Genomic DNA, 15,677 nt, shown 5'->3' with positions numbered 1-15,677 from the left:
TTAAACAGTTGTTGAATGTGAAAAAGGTAGTTTATATATTGTGGCATGTCCTGCTAAAAATAGCATGTAAAAAATTCCTCTAATTTAAAAAGGGAACCTATTATCTTAAAAAGAGAAGGATACGTATGAATCCAGAATAAATAGAAAGATGGTCATGCTTTGAATGTTTTTGATTATGTTTGCTCAGCTGAGTTTGCCTGCAGTTAAAGAACAATATAACAATACAATATCCATTTTCAAGTCTGAAAGCAGTTTGTTGAGGGTCAATTTGGTTACTACATTGAACAGAATGAATAGCTATGTAGAGGCTTTACTTGATTGTTCAGGCCTCACATAAGACAAATTCTGTTAAGCTGTGAAATAGCTGTAAATTCTTTTGTCATATCTGAATATTTGGTATAAAATATATATATAAATTATAACAATGAAAGTCCAAAATAGAAAATATTAAAACAGAAGCATAGAGAAAAAAACAAAACATAATAACTAGCTGTAAAAATGTCCAGGAAAAAAAAGAAGATTCTATTGAATAACTGAAATAATACAGGATTTTTTCTATTTAAAATCATTTAAAAATGTGCAGAATGCAGAATAGAATAGAAAATGAAATCAGTGAAGTGTAAGTAATATACTAGAAGTTTTTTAATTAGTTAGCTATTTCGTCATTAAACAAAGCCAAACAAAATGTTTGCATTCTTTCATTTGTATAAATAATGAATAATTTATTTTAATTAGATTTAGTGATTTCATTTAGTGATATTATAATGCTATATAAATTATTTTCTTTGTTATTAATAATATTAGAATTCAATATTATTAATAAAAGAAATTGTTTAAAATAATTAAGCTGGTGGGCAGCAAAAAGGGAGGAGTCAAGATAAAAATATTTTGCTATATCTAGATATATTATTTTGCATCCTGAGTTCATATCTAGCCAAGGTCGACGTAGCCTTTCATGTTTCTAGGGTTGATAAACTATGTAGCAATAATGTAGGGTTAATATTATTGATATCACTTTACTTCTACAGTCAGTCAAACGATCAATCTTACGTGTGTGCACATGGGTGCACATGCACCCCACAACACACAAATGTATATATATATTTGTATCTATCTATCTATTGGTGGTGAAACATTGGTTCCAAATGAGGCAAATGAATACATTTAGTTATAGTTTCTGATGTTCTGTCTAAAGTTCATTCCTTCAATGTCAATATTCTCCAAAAGTTGTTTTAACTGGTCAGGATATTTTTGTAGATTAGGTAAGGAAACCTTGCCTAATCTACCTACCATTATGGCAGCAATTAAATGCTTCCTGCAGAAATCTAAATGCATGACAGTGCGGGCATATTATGTCATCTTACCAATAATAAATTGAGAATTTTGTTGTTCCATTATATTCCATCTTCTTATTTGAGCTCTGTCTATCATAAGATAATTCTGTGTTTCATCTTCCATATTTTTCCTTCTTTCTTGAACTCTGTTTCTCATATTTTCTAAGTATGGCTGCCTTTGCTCTTGACGCATGTGTTCTTGATTCTGTTGATCTCTATCTCTCTTATTTATATATATGTATATATATGTGTGTGTGTGTATATATATATATATATTCTTTTTGTGCATGGCACAAAAAATTGTCCAGCAGCTGACTTGGCTACAAACACAAAGCTGGAACTACCACCACATAAGGCCACCACCAACAGATGCAGGATGGCCACCACAAACACCAACACACACGCCACAAAAATATTCTTCTGAACGTAGGAGAGCTGCTGCGCGACAACTGTAAAAAGAAAATTTCATTCCTGACAGACCTTACAACATGCAATCAAGCTATATGCATGGCACTCATAGAAATGCATCTTGGACCTGATATAGGGGATGCAGAAATAAACATACCGCAATATGTTGTCATATGCTCAGATAGAAAAGGGAGGAGTCATGGTGGAGTTGCAGTGTATATCCGAGATGACCTCATGCCCCAGGTCCTGTTGTCATATTCAAACTCAGTGTGTTGACACTCAAATTGTACACATAAGACAACTGAATATCGTCATATGTACTACATATCGCCCACCGGATGCCCCAAATCACACAGGCATGGTTGAAGACTGCTCCTAACAAAAATAGAAGTTCTCACCAAACTGGAACAACACAACAGTGTATTCTTCATGGGTGACTTTAACTTCCCAATGTGGAATGGCCTGGGGGGTGCAGATGCTCCCGGGGATGACACACCATCAGCAAGCACAGGCAGAGTCCCCGATCCATCTTACAAATGCTTCTTTCATGGAGCAAACAGTTCTGCAACCAACCAGGGCAAATAATATACTGCATCTCTGTTTCACAAACAATATGGATATTATCCATAATGTTAAAGTGATACCGACAATGATCTTGGATCACAACATAATAGAGCTGTCTATGTATGGACCAAAAGCCCCCGCAGATACACAGCCTATACGAAGCATGCACAATCTCCCCAAATTAAACTTTCATAAAGCAAATTGGAAGTTGATTGAGAAAGAGATCCTCAAACAGGATTGGCCTAAATGTCTCTCCACACCAGACATTGACATGAAACACAAACGTTTCATGTCCATAATACAAGCCATATGTGACAAATATGTCCCAGTGTGGAAGGCCAGCACACACAAAAACAGGATCCCTAGAGAAAAGAAGATTCTTATGAGACGACGGACAAGGATTGCGAACCGCCTGAGCAAGCACACCAAAAGTGGTGAGAAGTCTTGTCTCAAGAGAATGCTAATGGAAATTGAGAAAAGTCTGCATCAGTCTCATGAAAAGGAGAGAGCAGATAAAGAAGCTTGGGTAATAGAAAATATCAAGTCAAACCCTAAAGCTTTCTATAAGTTTGCCAAAGAGACAGCCACAGTGTGCCAGAGAATAGGACCTCTCTTCCAAAAAGATGGCTCCCTCACAGGAAATCCCACGAGGATAAGTGAAATACTGCATGCGCACCTTCATTTTGGGATCACCACTACTTTATTATCTCCCTTTCTTCCTAGCTCTCCTCTGTGGCCCCTCTATCCAGCATTCACCATGATAGATTGCTAGCCACTAAAAGTTTTTCTATTTTCTCTCCCTGTTTATTTCTGTGTTCCTTTCTGTTGAATGGCATAGGTTCGAAATGTAAAAGACTTTTTCACTTTCCAAGCATTAAACTAATACATCTGTTTGTTGTTTACACACTTGTCTTTGTCTTTTGTTTTTTTGTAAATTCTCACTATATATATATACGTGTGTGTATTTATATATAATATATATATATATATATATATATATATATATAGTTAGTTAATCCAAACAAGAAAACAAAAAAAAACACAACAACGCGAGGACGTGGAGCAAATATAGTATTATGGACACTCAGGAAAGAAGGGAAGAAGGAGGGTTTAAAGTTTCGAGCGGAGCTCTTCGTCGGAAACATAGGAGAAGGAAAGATCCCGAGAAGGGAAGACAGAGGAAAGAAATCGCCAACGGTACACACGAGGTCACATTTTGACCATATATATATATATATATATATATATATATATATAGCTAGATTTTCTGCTGGTAAAATCAGGCATTATGTGAGTTCTGTTTGTGTTTACTTGATATGTATAGACCGTGTATTTGAGTTAATATTGATTGACGTAGCAATTTTGGATGGCGTTGGGTGGAGTCTAATATGATATATTTTGTTAATCTGTAGTATTATTGATAGGTATATGCTTGATGAATTAATGTGTCTAGCTGCTCTCTCCTTAACAATTAATCTACAACGTTCTCACCTATTCACTAGTTTTATCTAGTATTCTTTTTCTCGATAATGTTTATATCTTAACTGTCATAACATCATCAATGAACTATTGTGTATCATAACGGCATGAGCAAAGATGTGTTGAACCTGTTTTTTTTTATCTATGTGTATGTATTTGTATGTTTCAATATATATGTGAATAAGGTGGTGAGCTGGCAGAAATGTTAGCACGCTGGATGAAATGCTTAGCGGTATTTTGTCAGTCTTTACGTTCTCAGCTCAAATTCCACTGAGGTTGACTTTGCCTTTCATCCTTTGGGTCGATGAATTAAGTACCAGTTGCATACTGGGGTTGACCTAATCGATTGCCTCCCCCTCCCCAAAATTTGTCTCTAGAGTAGAAAGGAATATATATATGTGAATGTGTATGTTGGCAATATGGATGTATGCATGTGTGTATGTGAACAAAAACATTGTAGAATATATAATGAAGTGAAAAAATATAATTAGTGATTATAGCAGGTCAAAATTTGAATGGAATAAGAATTCAGGTGGATGTGGGACAAAGTGGTGAGAAAGGATCTTCGGACACTGGGCCTCATTGAGGAAATGACAAGGGACTAGTAGTTGTGATGATTTTCTGTACTTGAAAAGATATATCAGCTAAGTAAAATTGCTGTCATCCATACATACAGGCTTGTCCTTGCAAGTGCCAGTGTCACAAAAAATGCACTTGTGCCAGTGCTGTATAAATGCCCCAAGCTGGTGGCATGTAAAAAGCACCCAGCATTTTCTGTAAAGTGGTTGGCATTAGGAAGGACATCAAGCTGTAGAAGCCATGCCACAGTAGACAGTTGGAGTCTGGACAGCTCCCTGGCTGGCCAGCTCTATCAAACCGTCCAACTCATGCCAGTATGGAAAACATATGTTAAACGATGATGATGATGAAATACAGTGTTGAGCACTTATTCTCACTGTTCAATATTAGAATATATGTGAGTATGCCTGGCACTTTGCCATCATCTCTGTCCTGATGTCTCCCACTCTCTCTCCTCCTGCACTTCCCTCAGCTCAGGTAACCATGTATCTCCTTCGCAGCAACACACCTGTTTCTGTCCTCATTTTTGTTCTCTCTCTCTCACTCTCTCCCTCCCTCTCTCTGTAACCGTGTATCTCCTCTACAGCAAGACACATGTTTCTGTCTCATTATAGCCTTTCATCATCTGATACAAGATCATCTCTTCCAATGCAGGTGCCACTTAAAAAGCATCCAGTTCACACTGTAAAGTGGTTGGCATATGGAAGGGAATCCAGCTGTAAAAACCTTGCCAAAACTGACCTTACCTGTGCTTGTGCCATGCAAAAAAGCACTAAGTTCACTCTGCTGGGTGGTTGGTGTTAGGAAGGGCACCCAGCTGTAAAAATCCTGCCAAAACAATCACAGAAGTCTAGTGCAGGCTTCTGCTTGGCTGGCTCCTGTCAAACAATCCCACCCATGCCAGTATGGAAGGCAGACGTTAAACAATGATGATGGTAATGATAATGAAGACTATACACATATATACATACTCAGATGACTTCACAAACACTCACACAAAGTGAGAGGTATATGTATTACAAAAGGATATATTACTACAATTCAGTTATTTACAGATGTCTCAAAGCACATGTGTGTGTGTGTGTGTGTGTATGTGTGTGTGTGTGTGTGTGTGTGCTTATATGCATATTTTATATTCATAAATATATCCAGGGGAAAGGTGTAACAGGTTCAAACAAAGCCCTGTATTAAATTATCTAACATGAATTTTAATTTGGTGGTTTCTGCAAATTACATGGCTAATGGCAAATTTTAATAATTGAGAAACCTCTTTAATTATGGTAATGGTATTAGTGAAAGCAATCAACCAAGCGATTCATACATTACAAATACAATCTGTAAGTGGAACAATAAAACTATGAAAGACCTTTATCAGACTTAAAACGTGACATTATTTTGTTATATACATTCCAAAGATGGAATTTTGTATCATTGTTAGAAACTAGATCCTTCTTCAGAGGAGAAATTTAAATGATGAAAAACAGGAGAGACATACATACATAGTGTTACATCACATACTGGGTTGGCAAGAAAGTAATTTTGTTTTTGTAAACAGATAAAGTTTTGATTGTTTTGAATAACTTTTGTTAATGTCATGATTTTTTCCCTTTTGACATTTGACAGCTTTTACTTTTAGTTTAGTTTAGAAGCAAATTGCACATAATTTTGTTTACAGCTGTTAGTTCAGTGTCAATTTTAACATGGAGTGCAAAAACGAAAATTTTTGCCATATTTTGCTTTTTTATTTCCATACAGGCAAGAAAGCTGCTGAGGCTCACAAAGAGATATGTAAAGTTTATGGTATTGATTGCTTAACAGAATGCACATCACAGAAATGGTTTTTAGAATTATGTTCAGGAGAATTTTCACTCAAAGATGACCAACGTTCTGGCCGACCTACTGAAATTGATGATGACCGAATCAAAGCCATTATTGAATCTAAATGTCATAACTGTGCCAGAGATTGTAGAGAGGGTAAATATATCATAACAACTGAAAATCACTTAAAATGTCTTGGACTTGTTAAGAAGCACAATATTTGGGTTCCACAGAAATTGAAAGAGATTCACTTAACACAATGAATCAATATTTGTGATATGCATCCCAAATGCAATGAAATTGACCTTATTTTGAACCAAATCATCACTGATGATGAAAAATGGATTGTCTACAATAACATCAATCGAAAACAATCATGGTCCAAGTGTAATAAACTAGCACAAACCATATCAAAGGTTGAATTGCATCAAAAAAAGGTCATGCTGTCAATTTGGTGGGATTACAAAGGTGTTTGTATTTGGAGTTGCTTCCAAAGAACCATACGATCAATACAGATGTTTACTGTCAACAACTAATGAAACAGGAGGAAGCAGTCAAAGAAAAATGGCCAGAATTGTCAAATCTTAAAGATATTAAGTTCCACCATGACAACGCTAGGCCATGCACATCTTTGCTAACTTGTGAAAAATTATTGGAGCTTGGCTGGGAAGTGATGTCACATTCACCATATAGCACTGACCATGCACCAACAGATTACCATTTATTTCGAAATTTGCAAAATCCTTTGAATGTTAAAACTTTCAACAATGATGATGAACTGAATTTGCACTTGCTTCAGTTTTTGGCTGATAAGGACCTGAAGTTCTATGAATGTGGAATAATGAAGTTCCTACAAAGATGGCAAAAGGAAGGTTATCAGTTGACAAAAAATATCATTTGTGCAAAATAAAATTGAGCATGTTAGCCACATTATTGCCAACTGTGAAAGAATGTTGTCTCATTACTACTTCCCTGTGAGACATTATGTGTTAGCTAGAACAAAATGGAATGCCCTTGCAGAAGACAAAAATAAAATCAAAATGGGAAGGAATGTGTTGAGACAGACAGCTCAAAGGAAAACTGGTAGAACCTAAAAATAAAAACTGCAACCAGCCTGATATTATTGTTTGTGAACACTCATTATAAGCATGCTTTGTCATAGAAAACAGTTGCCCACTTGATGTCAGTTTGGTAAGAAAATGCAAAAGGGGGAAGATACTTAAAGACCATTGATGAGAAGTTTTCCGATCCAATATGCAAGATGCACATTTATCTCCATACTTGTTATTGTTGGAGCTACAGATTACATACCAGCCTGACTGGACAAAGTATAACTTGGCCTTGGATTTCTGAAGAAACAACATAGCTCCTTAATTCATCAGCTACAAATGTCTGTGATATCCAGAGCCTTCAAAATTTGTAAAACATTCTTATAATTCAAAGGATATGCACTTACACGAGATGATGACAATTTCCTTTTTCAGGAAGGTGGCCAGTCTAAAACAAACTAAAAGTTAAAAGAATGTATAAACACATACACACACACACATGTATGTATATTATCTCTATATGTATGCATATATTTTAGTGTCCACTTTTTTATACTTGCATGTGTCAGACAGTTCATTGAGGCAAAAAGACAGACAAAATACTGCTAAGCATTTCGCCCGACGTGCTAACATTTCTGCCACCTTTTATAATATCTAATATCGGTTTCAAATTTTGGCACAAGGCCATATAATATCTAATATCAATTTACATTAAACTGTCGACAGTTAATTCATATTATTTCTAATGTGTCTTATTCTTTCTTTCTTTTCAGTCTTTTGTGGTTAAATATCATATGCCTTGCATTACTTGGTATATTTGTAAGTCTCACAGTTCTACCAACATATGACATGCTTCTAGAACTTGCAATGTAAGTAGTTATCATTCATTTCTGTCCATAGATTCCTTTGGTTTTTATCCCTAAATACCTTGGGTAGGAGATATTTTTATTTTACAAATTTGATTTGCCTAAGTGGTTTGGAAAGAATACTGGCAATAATGAGCTACATAAGAAGTTTAACCCTTTAGCATTCAGGTTACTTTGTCAAATGTAATCCTTATTTATTCATGCTGTTTTGAGTTTATCATACATCATCTTGTAGCTTTTAGAATGACATTGCAGGGTAGGAGTGAGAAGCCTGATCTGGTCAGTTTGAACATAAAACAGGTAGAATATTTGGGTCTGATATGACCTTGAAGGGTTAACGGTAGTAATTTTAAATCAGAGTTTATAGCAAGTTAATTTCATATATAATATTAATTATCATTGGTAAGACAATTAGCACCTCTCATTTGCAAAGTTTTTATATTCATGCAAAAATTTAACTAAATATATAAAGGAAGGCATGTATTATAGAAGAATTAACAGTTATTATTGCCAGATGTTGGCTACACTCCATTTAAAAAATTTTATTTCAGTAGATGAGTCAATATGGCATGAGACAACCAGGTGCAAAGAATTTTTCTTGTCCTTTCATTCATTCTATTTGGTTCAGTACACCAAACTGTAAACTGTAAGGCATATTATACTATTGTATACTATCAGCAACAACAGCATCAAGATTTACTGTTCTTTTATTATTTTGTTGTGCTGAGTTTAACTTCTTTGGAGAAGGGCTCATGTTAACAAAGCTGACTTATCCTAGATATATTTATATGATAATGAAATCTTCAAAAGGGCCCCAACACTCAATTAGATTATGGGACTCATTATGTTGTAGCTATGTTCACATATTCTTTGAATAATCCTATCCTAATAATACATTAATGATGTCATAATATTTCTTTCCTTTGTTATAGAGAAGCAGGACTACAAAAATGTTCCAGTACATATGGATTAGTATCTGGTATTTGGGGATCAATGTATGCATTCGGGTAGGTTGTTGGATTGATTCATTTACCATATTGATCTGTTATGTTATTCTATATTTAAGTATAGTTTATATATATATTGACATTGATTTCACTGCTATGATATGTTTTTCCATACAAGAAGAATCTGATGTGATATGGTATAAAAAAAAATTAAGTATCAGTAAATTGTGGTTTGATCAGTATCATTGTAGTAAATATACAACCAGCGTAAACCCTGAACAGAAACACTGAAGGTAGAAAAAGAAGATCCCTCTGCAGGATCCTGCTCTACCCCACTCTCATATTAACTCCCTTGTCCCCTAGCCCTGTGAACTGCATGGCAACCTCATTAATGCTGGTGGCACAAAAAAGCACCCAGTGTATGCTGTAAAGTGGTTAGTGTTAGGATGGGCATTCAGCCATAGAAACCATGCCAAAGCAGATATTGGAGCACACATCAGAAAAAAATCAGCTGTGTATACATATATGCAGTGTGTGTGTATGTGTGTAATCTTGTCTTGATATCATGTGCTGATTATTAACCTGCATCACTGTCATATGACTGGTGCTGTTCATTTCTGGTCTTGCATGACACATGTGTCTGGCAAAGGGGAAATATGATTTTGCTTGGAAACAGGTGAGAGTTGGTGACAGGAAGGGCATCTAACTGTAGAAACTCTGCTTCAACAAATTTCATCTGACTGATGCAAGCATAGAAAAGGGAATGATGATGATGATGATGTTGATCCCTCACTACTACTTTTGCAAGTTCACTGAGGACTATACTTTCCTGAAGAGGTTTAATAAGATTGAAATATGTCAGAAGTTGTCTCCATACTTGTCAAAATAGGTTAAATAATATTAGCCATCGAGCTAATATTCTCCCTCTGCCATTCACATACCTAAGTGAGACTCTTTGGCTGTTGTTGGTTTACTTGCTGACTGCTTCACAATAAAGCTAGTAATATTGGTTTACATGATTATATGGAAGAGATTCATTTTCAATTGACCTGCATACATAATTCTCACCTATTAGTAATTTTGTTCTTTCAGTGAATTCGTTGGACCATCTTTAAGTGGATTTCTTATGGACAGTGTTGGCTTCCAGTGGTGTACAACTTACATGGCCATCGGGTGTTTTTCTGCTGTGAGTATTGGTTTAATAATACAGGCATTTAATTTCTCATTTGTTTTTCTTTTTACTATAACCTGTTGGATGTGCCATAGAGCATATCTGTTCACACACAGGAATCATACAATCTGCCTTTCATTCTGAGGGAGAGGCCCTTTGTTGCCAGCAGAGGTAGGAGCTCTCTGAACTTTACTCAGCCTAATCCTATTGTCACAGATACACTCTTGGAGCATCCATGTCCACTACTAACTTGGTTACCTAGATAACAGAAGCTATCTACTACCTACAGCTTACCCCACTGGCAGTTGATGGAGTCTATTTTCTGTACATTTTGACGTTTATAGTACCTGTGCATCTTCCACACACAATAACTATTTTCCCTGTTAACCTTCGTCTGCTATTGCTGCACCTCATGTGTGTCCATAGCTTACACCGGGTACATCTTATAGAGTTTCTACCTACACCTTTTCTACAGATCGAGCAAGGCCATCTACCTGAAGGGATTTGTGATTTGTCTGCCTTCCTACTTACCACAACTTTGATTTTTGCTAGGTTAACTCTAAAGTCCTTCAATTCTAGACCTTGCTTCCATACCTGAAACTTCTTCCCTAGTTCTGATAGTGATTCAGTTATAAGAACAAGGTCATCAGCATAGAGGAGCTCCCAGGTGCAGTCTGTCTTAAATATGTCTGTTATTGCTTGGAGGACTATGACAAACAAGAGGTGTCTGAGGACTGATCCTTGATGGACGCCTACATGTACCCTGAATTCTTCACTGTACTCATTGCCAACCCTCACCTTACTGATAGAATCCCTGCACATGGTTTGTACAGCTCTCACCAACCACTTGTCTGTCCCTAGTTTCTGCATTGATCACCAGATAAGCCAAGTACAGAGGTTTATCTTTGGCTACCTTACCAGAAATATAGTATCAGTGGTGCTTCTCCCTGGCACAAAACCCAACTGCATCTCATCTATACTAACTCTCTCCTTCATTAATTGGGCTATAACCTCCAACATAACTTTCATTACCTCATCCAACAATTTGATATCTACACACACATACACCTGTGTGTGTGTGTGTGTGTGTGTGTGTGTGTGTGTGTGCAACTTGTTCTGCTCTGGCCCTTCTCTCATACTTTTACCCCTCATCTCCTAGAATAAAGTTGCCTCATCAGGGTTTGTCTTCTTGCCAACTGCATAGCAGCCCAACTAGTGCAGGTGACACGTAAAAATACCCAGTATATGGTGTGAAAGGGTTGGCATTAGGAAGGACATCCAGTTGTGGAAACCATGCCAAAGCAGACACTGGAGCATGATGTAGTCCTTAGGACCATCAGGTCCTGTTAAACTGTCCAACTTACATCGGTATAGAACATGGACATTAAATGATGATGATGATGGTAGTGGTAGTGGCAATGATGATGGTGCTGACAATAATGATGATGATTGTGGTAGTCTAACAGAATTGGAGATGGTCAGCTCCATTCTAAAGGAATATGAGTCAGTAGCAGGGACCAAAATCAACACCAACAAGTTGTTGGGCTGGCAATTGGGCACCTGGAGAGGTAGGTCAATGCCATCGGATGGCATTGTCGACTGATGGATCAGTTAAACTGCTCGAGTGTCTGGTTTGGTTTTTAATCTCAAGGTGGATATGAACTTGGACGAGGTGACTAACACTGTTGCCAGTCTTACCAAGAAATGGACAAAGGAAGCTGTCCTTGAAAAATCAGGCAGAAGTAGTAAATGTCTACATTGCCTCCATTATCATTTTTCACCTGACCCAGTTACTGCTTGACTAGTTTTCCTTTGCCTGGTGACTGTGGCAAAAGAGGTTGTATAGTGGACAAGATTGAAAGGCATGAGTACAGAAACATTCATCTTTGGTAGAGTTCTCATTGACTTTTGCAAGTGAAACTTGAGGGTGAAGAGGAAGGTTCTGTCCTCGAGTGAATTCATTGAAAGGTGGATGAAAGTTGCAAAAATGGTAAGAGTAGATGGTACCACTCTAAGTGTAGACCTGTGTCAGAGAAAAAGAATTGGAGAGGTCACTTGCCTTAGGTGTTCAGCAAGATTTTGGGCCATGGGTTTCCTCAGTTATCCCTAGATAATTTGATTTTTTTTACAACAATATCTGGTCTGTTGGCCTGTAGTGCACAAACTGGATGTCATTGTTGTTATCGTCATCATCACAGCCATTATTATTATTATTATTATTATTATTAAGGCAGCAAGCTGGCAGAATCATTAACACACTGGGAAAAATGCTCACTAACATTTTTTCTGGCTTTGTTTTGAGTTCAGATGCTGTCAAGGTTGACTTTGCCTTTCACCCTTTCATGGTTGATAAAATATGTACCAGTTGAACACTGGGGTCGATGTAATTGACTTGGTCCCTCCCTTAAAATCTCTGGCGAAAAGAATTATTATCATAAAATTATTAGTGAATCATACAAAATTACAAAATACTTTGTTACATTCTGAGTTCAAATCCTGTTGAAGTTGACTTTGTTTTCATCCTTCCAGGGACACTAGGATTGATGCAATCAACTGTCTCCCAAATTTTGTAGCTGTGAGGCTATGATAGAAACCACTATTTATTAGTGGGCACAATGAATGGCACAAACTGTAGAATGCTATGTTAAATATCTTACAGTACTTAATTATGTCCTTTTATGAACTGCAGTGGTTAGCTTCATCTCTTAGGGTGAAGTTAACTACTACATTCCTCTCCTAAGGATAGTAATATATGTATTAGTGATATACTGGAGTCAATCTAATTGACTCTTTTTCAATGGCTCAGTGAAAGAAGGAAGAGCAACTCCTGTATTTTTTTTTTTGCAGGAACTGATGAGGAAAAGAAAGGGCTGCTTATGGTAGCATTTAATTGGATAAGAGATTAGGTCTACCACCCTAAATATTGACCGTGTATTGATGTTAGTTAAAAATCCTTATCAAGGGAAGGCAGTTAGAGGAGGAAACTAGTTGTGCCCTTTGAAATTCTGAGTTCCAAACCCATTGGTTACTTTGAAGATGATAAAATAAATGAGTTAAAAAATGTGATGTTCACTTGAATATAGTGTCTTTTACAAACTTGAGCTTTTATAAAAATGATAGAAGTTATTTCAAAGCCTATATTTTTTTGATATGTGTATGTAATTGTTTCTATACGTGCACTACTTGTGTGTGCATGTGAATGTGTGAGAAATTACCCAACTATAAAATGTTAAGCAGTTTGATTTTGAGATCTTTATATTTTCTAATGGCTTATTGGATTAGTGGAAAGAATGGATGATGAAGATGATAATGATGATGGAGATGACAATGATGATGATGATTAACATGATTATAATGCTTAGGATGGTGATATTGATGTTACCCTCTTTATTTCTCTTTTAAGGGCCTCTTACTGTTTTTCATTAAAATATTTGAAGATATCAAGGAATATGGTCTGACCAAATTGCAAATGGAAGAAAGAAATCCATTGTTAGATGCTGACACACAAATGAAAGGATTCTTTGGGAGTTACTCTATATGATGTTGTATCTGATATTCGTGTATTGGATGGGGTAGGCTGATGAAAAGGAGATTTGAAAAAAAGATAAAGAAAAAACATACTTAAATGGGGGAAAAAATCAAACAAACTAAAGTAAAACTGCTTTCATACCAAGGATATTTCCATGTTACATTTTATATTAATCATATTCATATAATGCTATTAAAAATTAAAACAACATTTTTTATATTTAAGGAAAATAAAATCAAATAAAATAATTCCTTTTTCTAATATATAAAATTTGTTTGGTTACTTTTTTTGTCAATATATGAATGAGAGAGAAAGATGAAAGAGAGAAAAGAGAAGATAGAGAGAGAGAGAGAGAGAGAGAGAGAGAGAGAGAGAGAGAGAGAGAGAGAGAGAGAGAGAGAGAGAGAGAGAGAGAGAGAGAGAGAGAGAGAGAGAGAGAGAGAGATGAATATTCTGCAATTTAACTGTTAGTGTTTATTTTTGTAAGGTAGTGGCTGTGCAAACCTGGCAGTGTGGTTAAGAAGTTTGTTTCTCAATCATGTGGTTCCAGGTTCAGTTCTTTTGTGTGACAATTTAGGCAAGTATCTTCTACAATAACTCTTGATGAAAGCCTTGTGAATGGAATTAGCATTTGCTGAAAGAAGCCTGTCTCACACACATCTTTATATATATGAGGTGGTATCAAAAAGTTCCTGGATTAGATCTGTATTGCACCAACAGATGGCAGTGCATGGTTGTGTGCATAGTGAGAGTTAGTAGTGACCTTCATGAGGCAATGTGCCAAGTGACATCGCTGTGTTTACTTTGCAAGTTTCTGTTATCATACGTATGCTGTAGTCTTCAATTTTTGTCTTGGACAGGAAGTTGGAACAAAGAGCCAACATGAAATTTTGCATTAAACTTGGGAACTCTGCTACTGAAACATCGAACATACTTTGTCAATGGGTCATACACAATGTTTCAAGTGGTATAGGCACTTCAAAAGCAGAAGAATGTCCCTGGACGTTTTTTTCAACACCTGTAGTATTGTGCATCGGGAATTTGTTCCCCAGGGCTAGACCATCACATTGAGAGTTCTACTGAGAGGTTTTGAAGTGTTTGAGAGAAGACATTCAGTGAAAGTGACCAGATCTGTGGAGAGCGAAGAATTGGATTCTACATGATGATAATGCACCCTGTTACTGAGCCCTTCTCACTCATGAGTTCTTTGCCTGAAACACCTTGGTATTGCTTTTGCACCCACCTTATTTGCCAGATTTAGCACCTGTGGACTTCCATCTCTTCTCCAAGATGAAAATGTAGCTCAAAGGTTACTGTTTTAATACTGTTGTTGAGATCCAGAGCAAATCACAGAAGGTCCTCGACTAGCTTACAGAAAACGACTTCCAGGCTGGATTCCAAAATTGGCAGGAACACTGAGACCAGTGTAAGGTGGCTGTTTTGAAGGAGATGATTATTAGCCATAACTAACCTGGGAACTTTTTGATCCCACCTCATATGTATGTATAAATGTGTATGTGTTTGTGCCTCCTTGTCTCAACATTGTGCGAGAGTTGTAAACGAGTATCACTATTGTACCAGTAAAAGTTAACATTCCATGAAAAACATATCTGGGCATGGGAAAATATTATCTTGCTTGGAAACAAGTGGGACTTGGTGACAGGAAGGACATGAAATTGTAGAAAAGCTGTCTCAGTGAATTCTGTCTGATCTATGATAGTGATGATGGTGACGATGATGACAATGGGGAAGAAGAAGAAATGAGAAGCTGCAGTGGGCTTGACCTCTGCAAACTACACTTTCAGGATGTCAAAACAAATGTGACTGATGTTATTTTGAATACTGCAGGTTAATGTTTCTAGAAAAAAAAAAAAGCCACTCTAAAGACAGGTGCTGACGGAATTCATGGATCTGATATGAACACTTGTAACAA

The 15,677-nt window shown here is 36.5% G+C and overlaps 2 protein-coding genes across 2 annotated transcripts in view; both read left to right on the top strand.

Moving 5' to 3' along the window:
* The window catches only part of LOC115215867 (MFS-type transporter SLC18B1-like), a 20,485-nt gene extending 6,589 nt beyond the window's left edge, over positions 1-13,896 (top strand). The window contains exons 4-7 of the mRNA XM_029785212.2: positions 8,005-8,100; positions 9,030-9,104; positions 10,137-10,230; positions 13,619-13,896. Coding sequence (XP_029641072.1) covers positions 8,005-8,100; positions 9,030-9,104; positions 10,137-10,230; positions 13,619-13,756 — 403 coding nt within the window. The 3' untranslated portion in view covers positions 13,757-13,896. The remainder of the gene's footprint in view (positions 1-8,004; positions 8,101-9,029; positions 9,105-10,136; positions 10,231-13,618) is intronic.
* The window catches only part of LOC118764795 (MFS-type transporter SLC18B1-like), a 114,976-nt gene that overhangs the window by 14,504 nt on the left and 84,795 nt on the right, over positions 1-15,677 (top strand). The gene's annotated exons all lie outside the window — the stretch shown is intronic.

This window comes from Octopus sinensis, linkage group LG9 (assembly GCF_006345805.1).
Source record: "Octopus sinensis linkage group LG9, ASM634580v1, whole genome shotgun sequence".
Taxonomy (NCBI): domain Eukaryota; kingdom Metazoa; phylum Mollusca; class Cephalopoda; order Octopoda; family Octopodidae; genus Octopus; species Octopus sinensis.
Note: the sequence above shows the minus strand (reverse complement) of the source record. Positions and strands in the feature narration are given on the sequence as shown.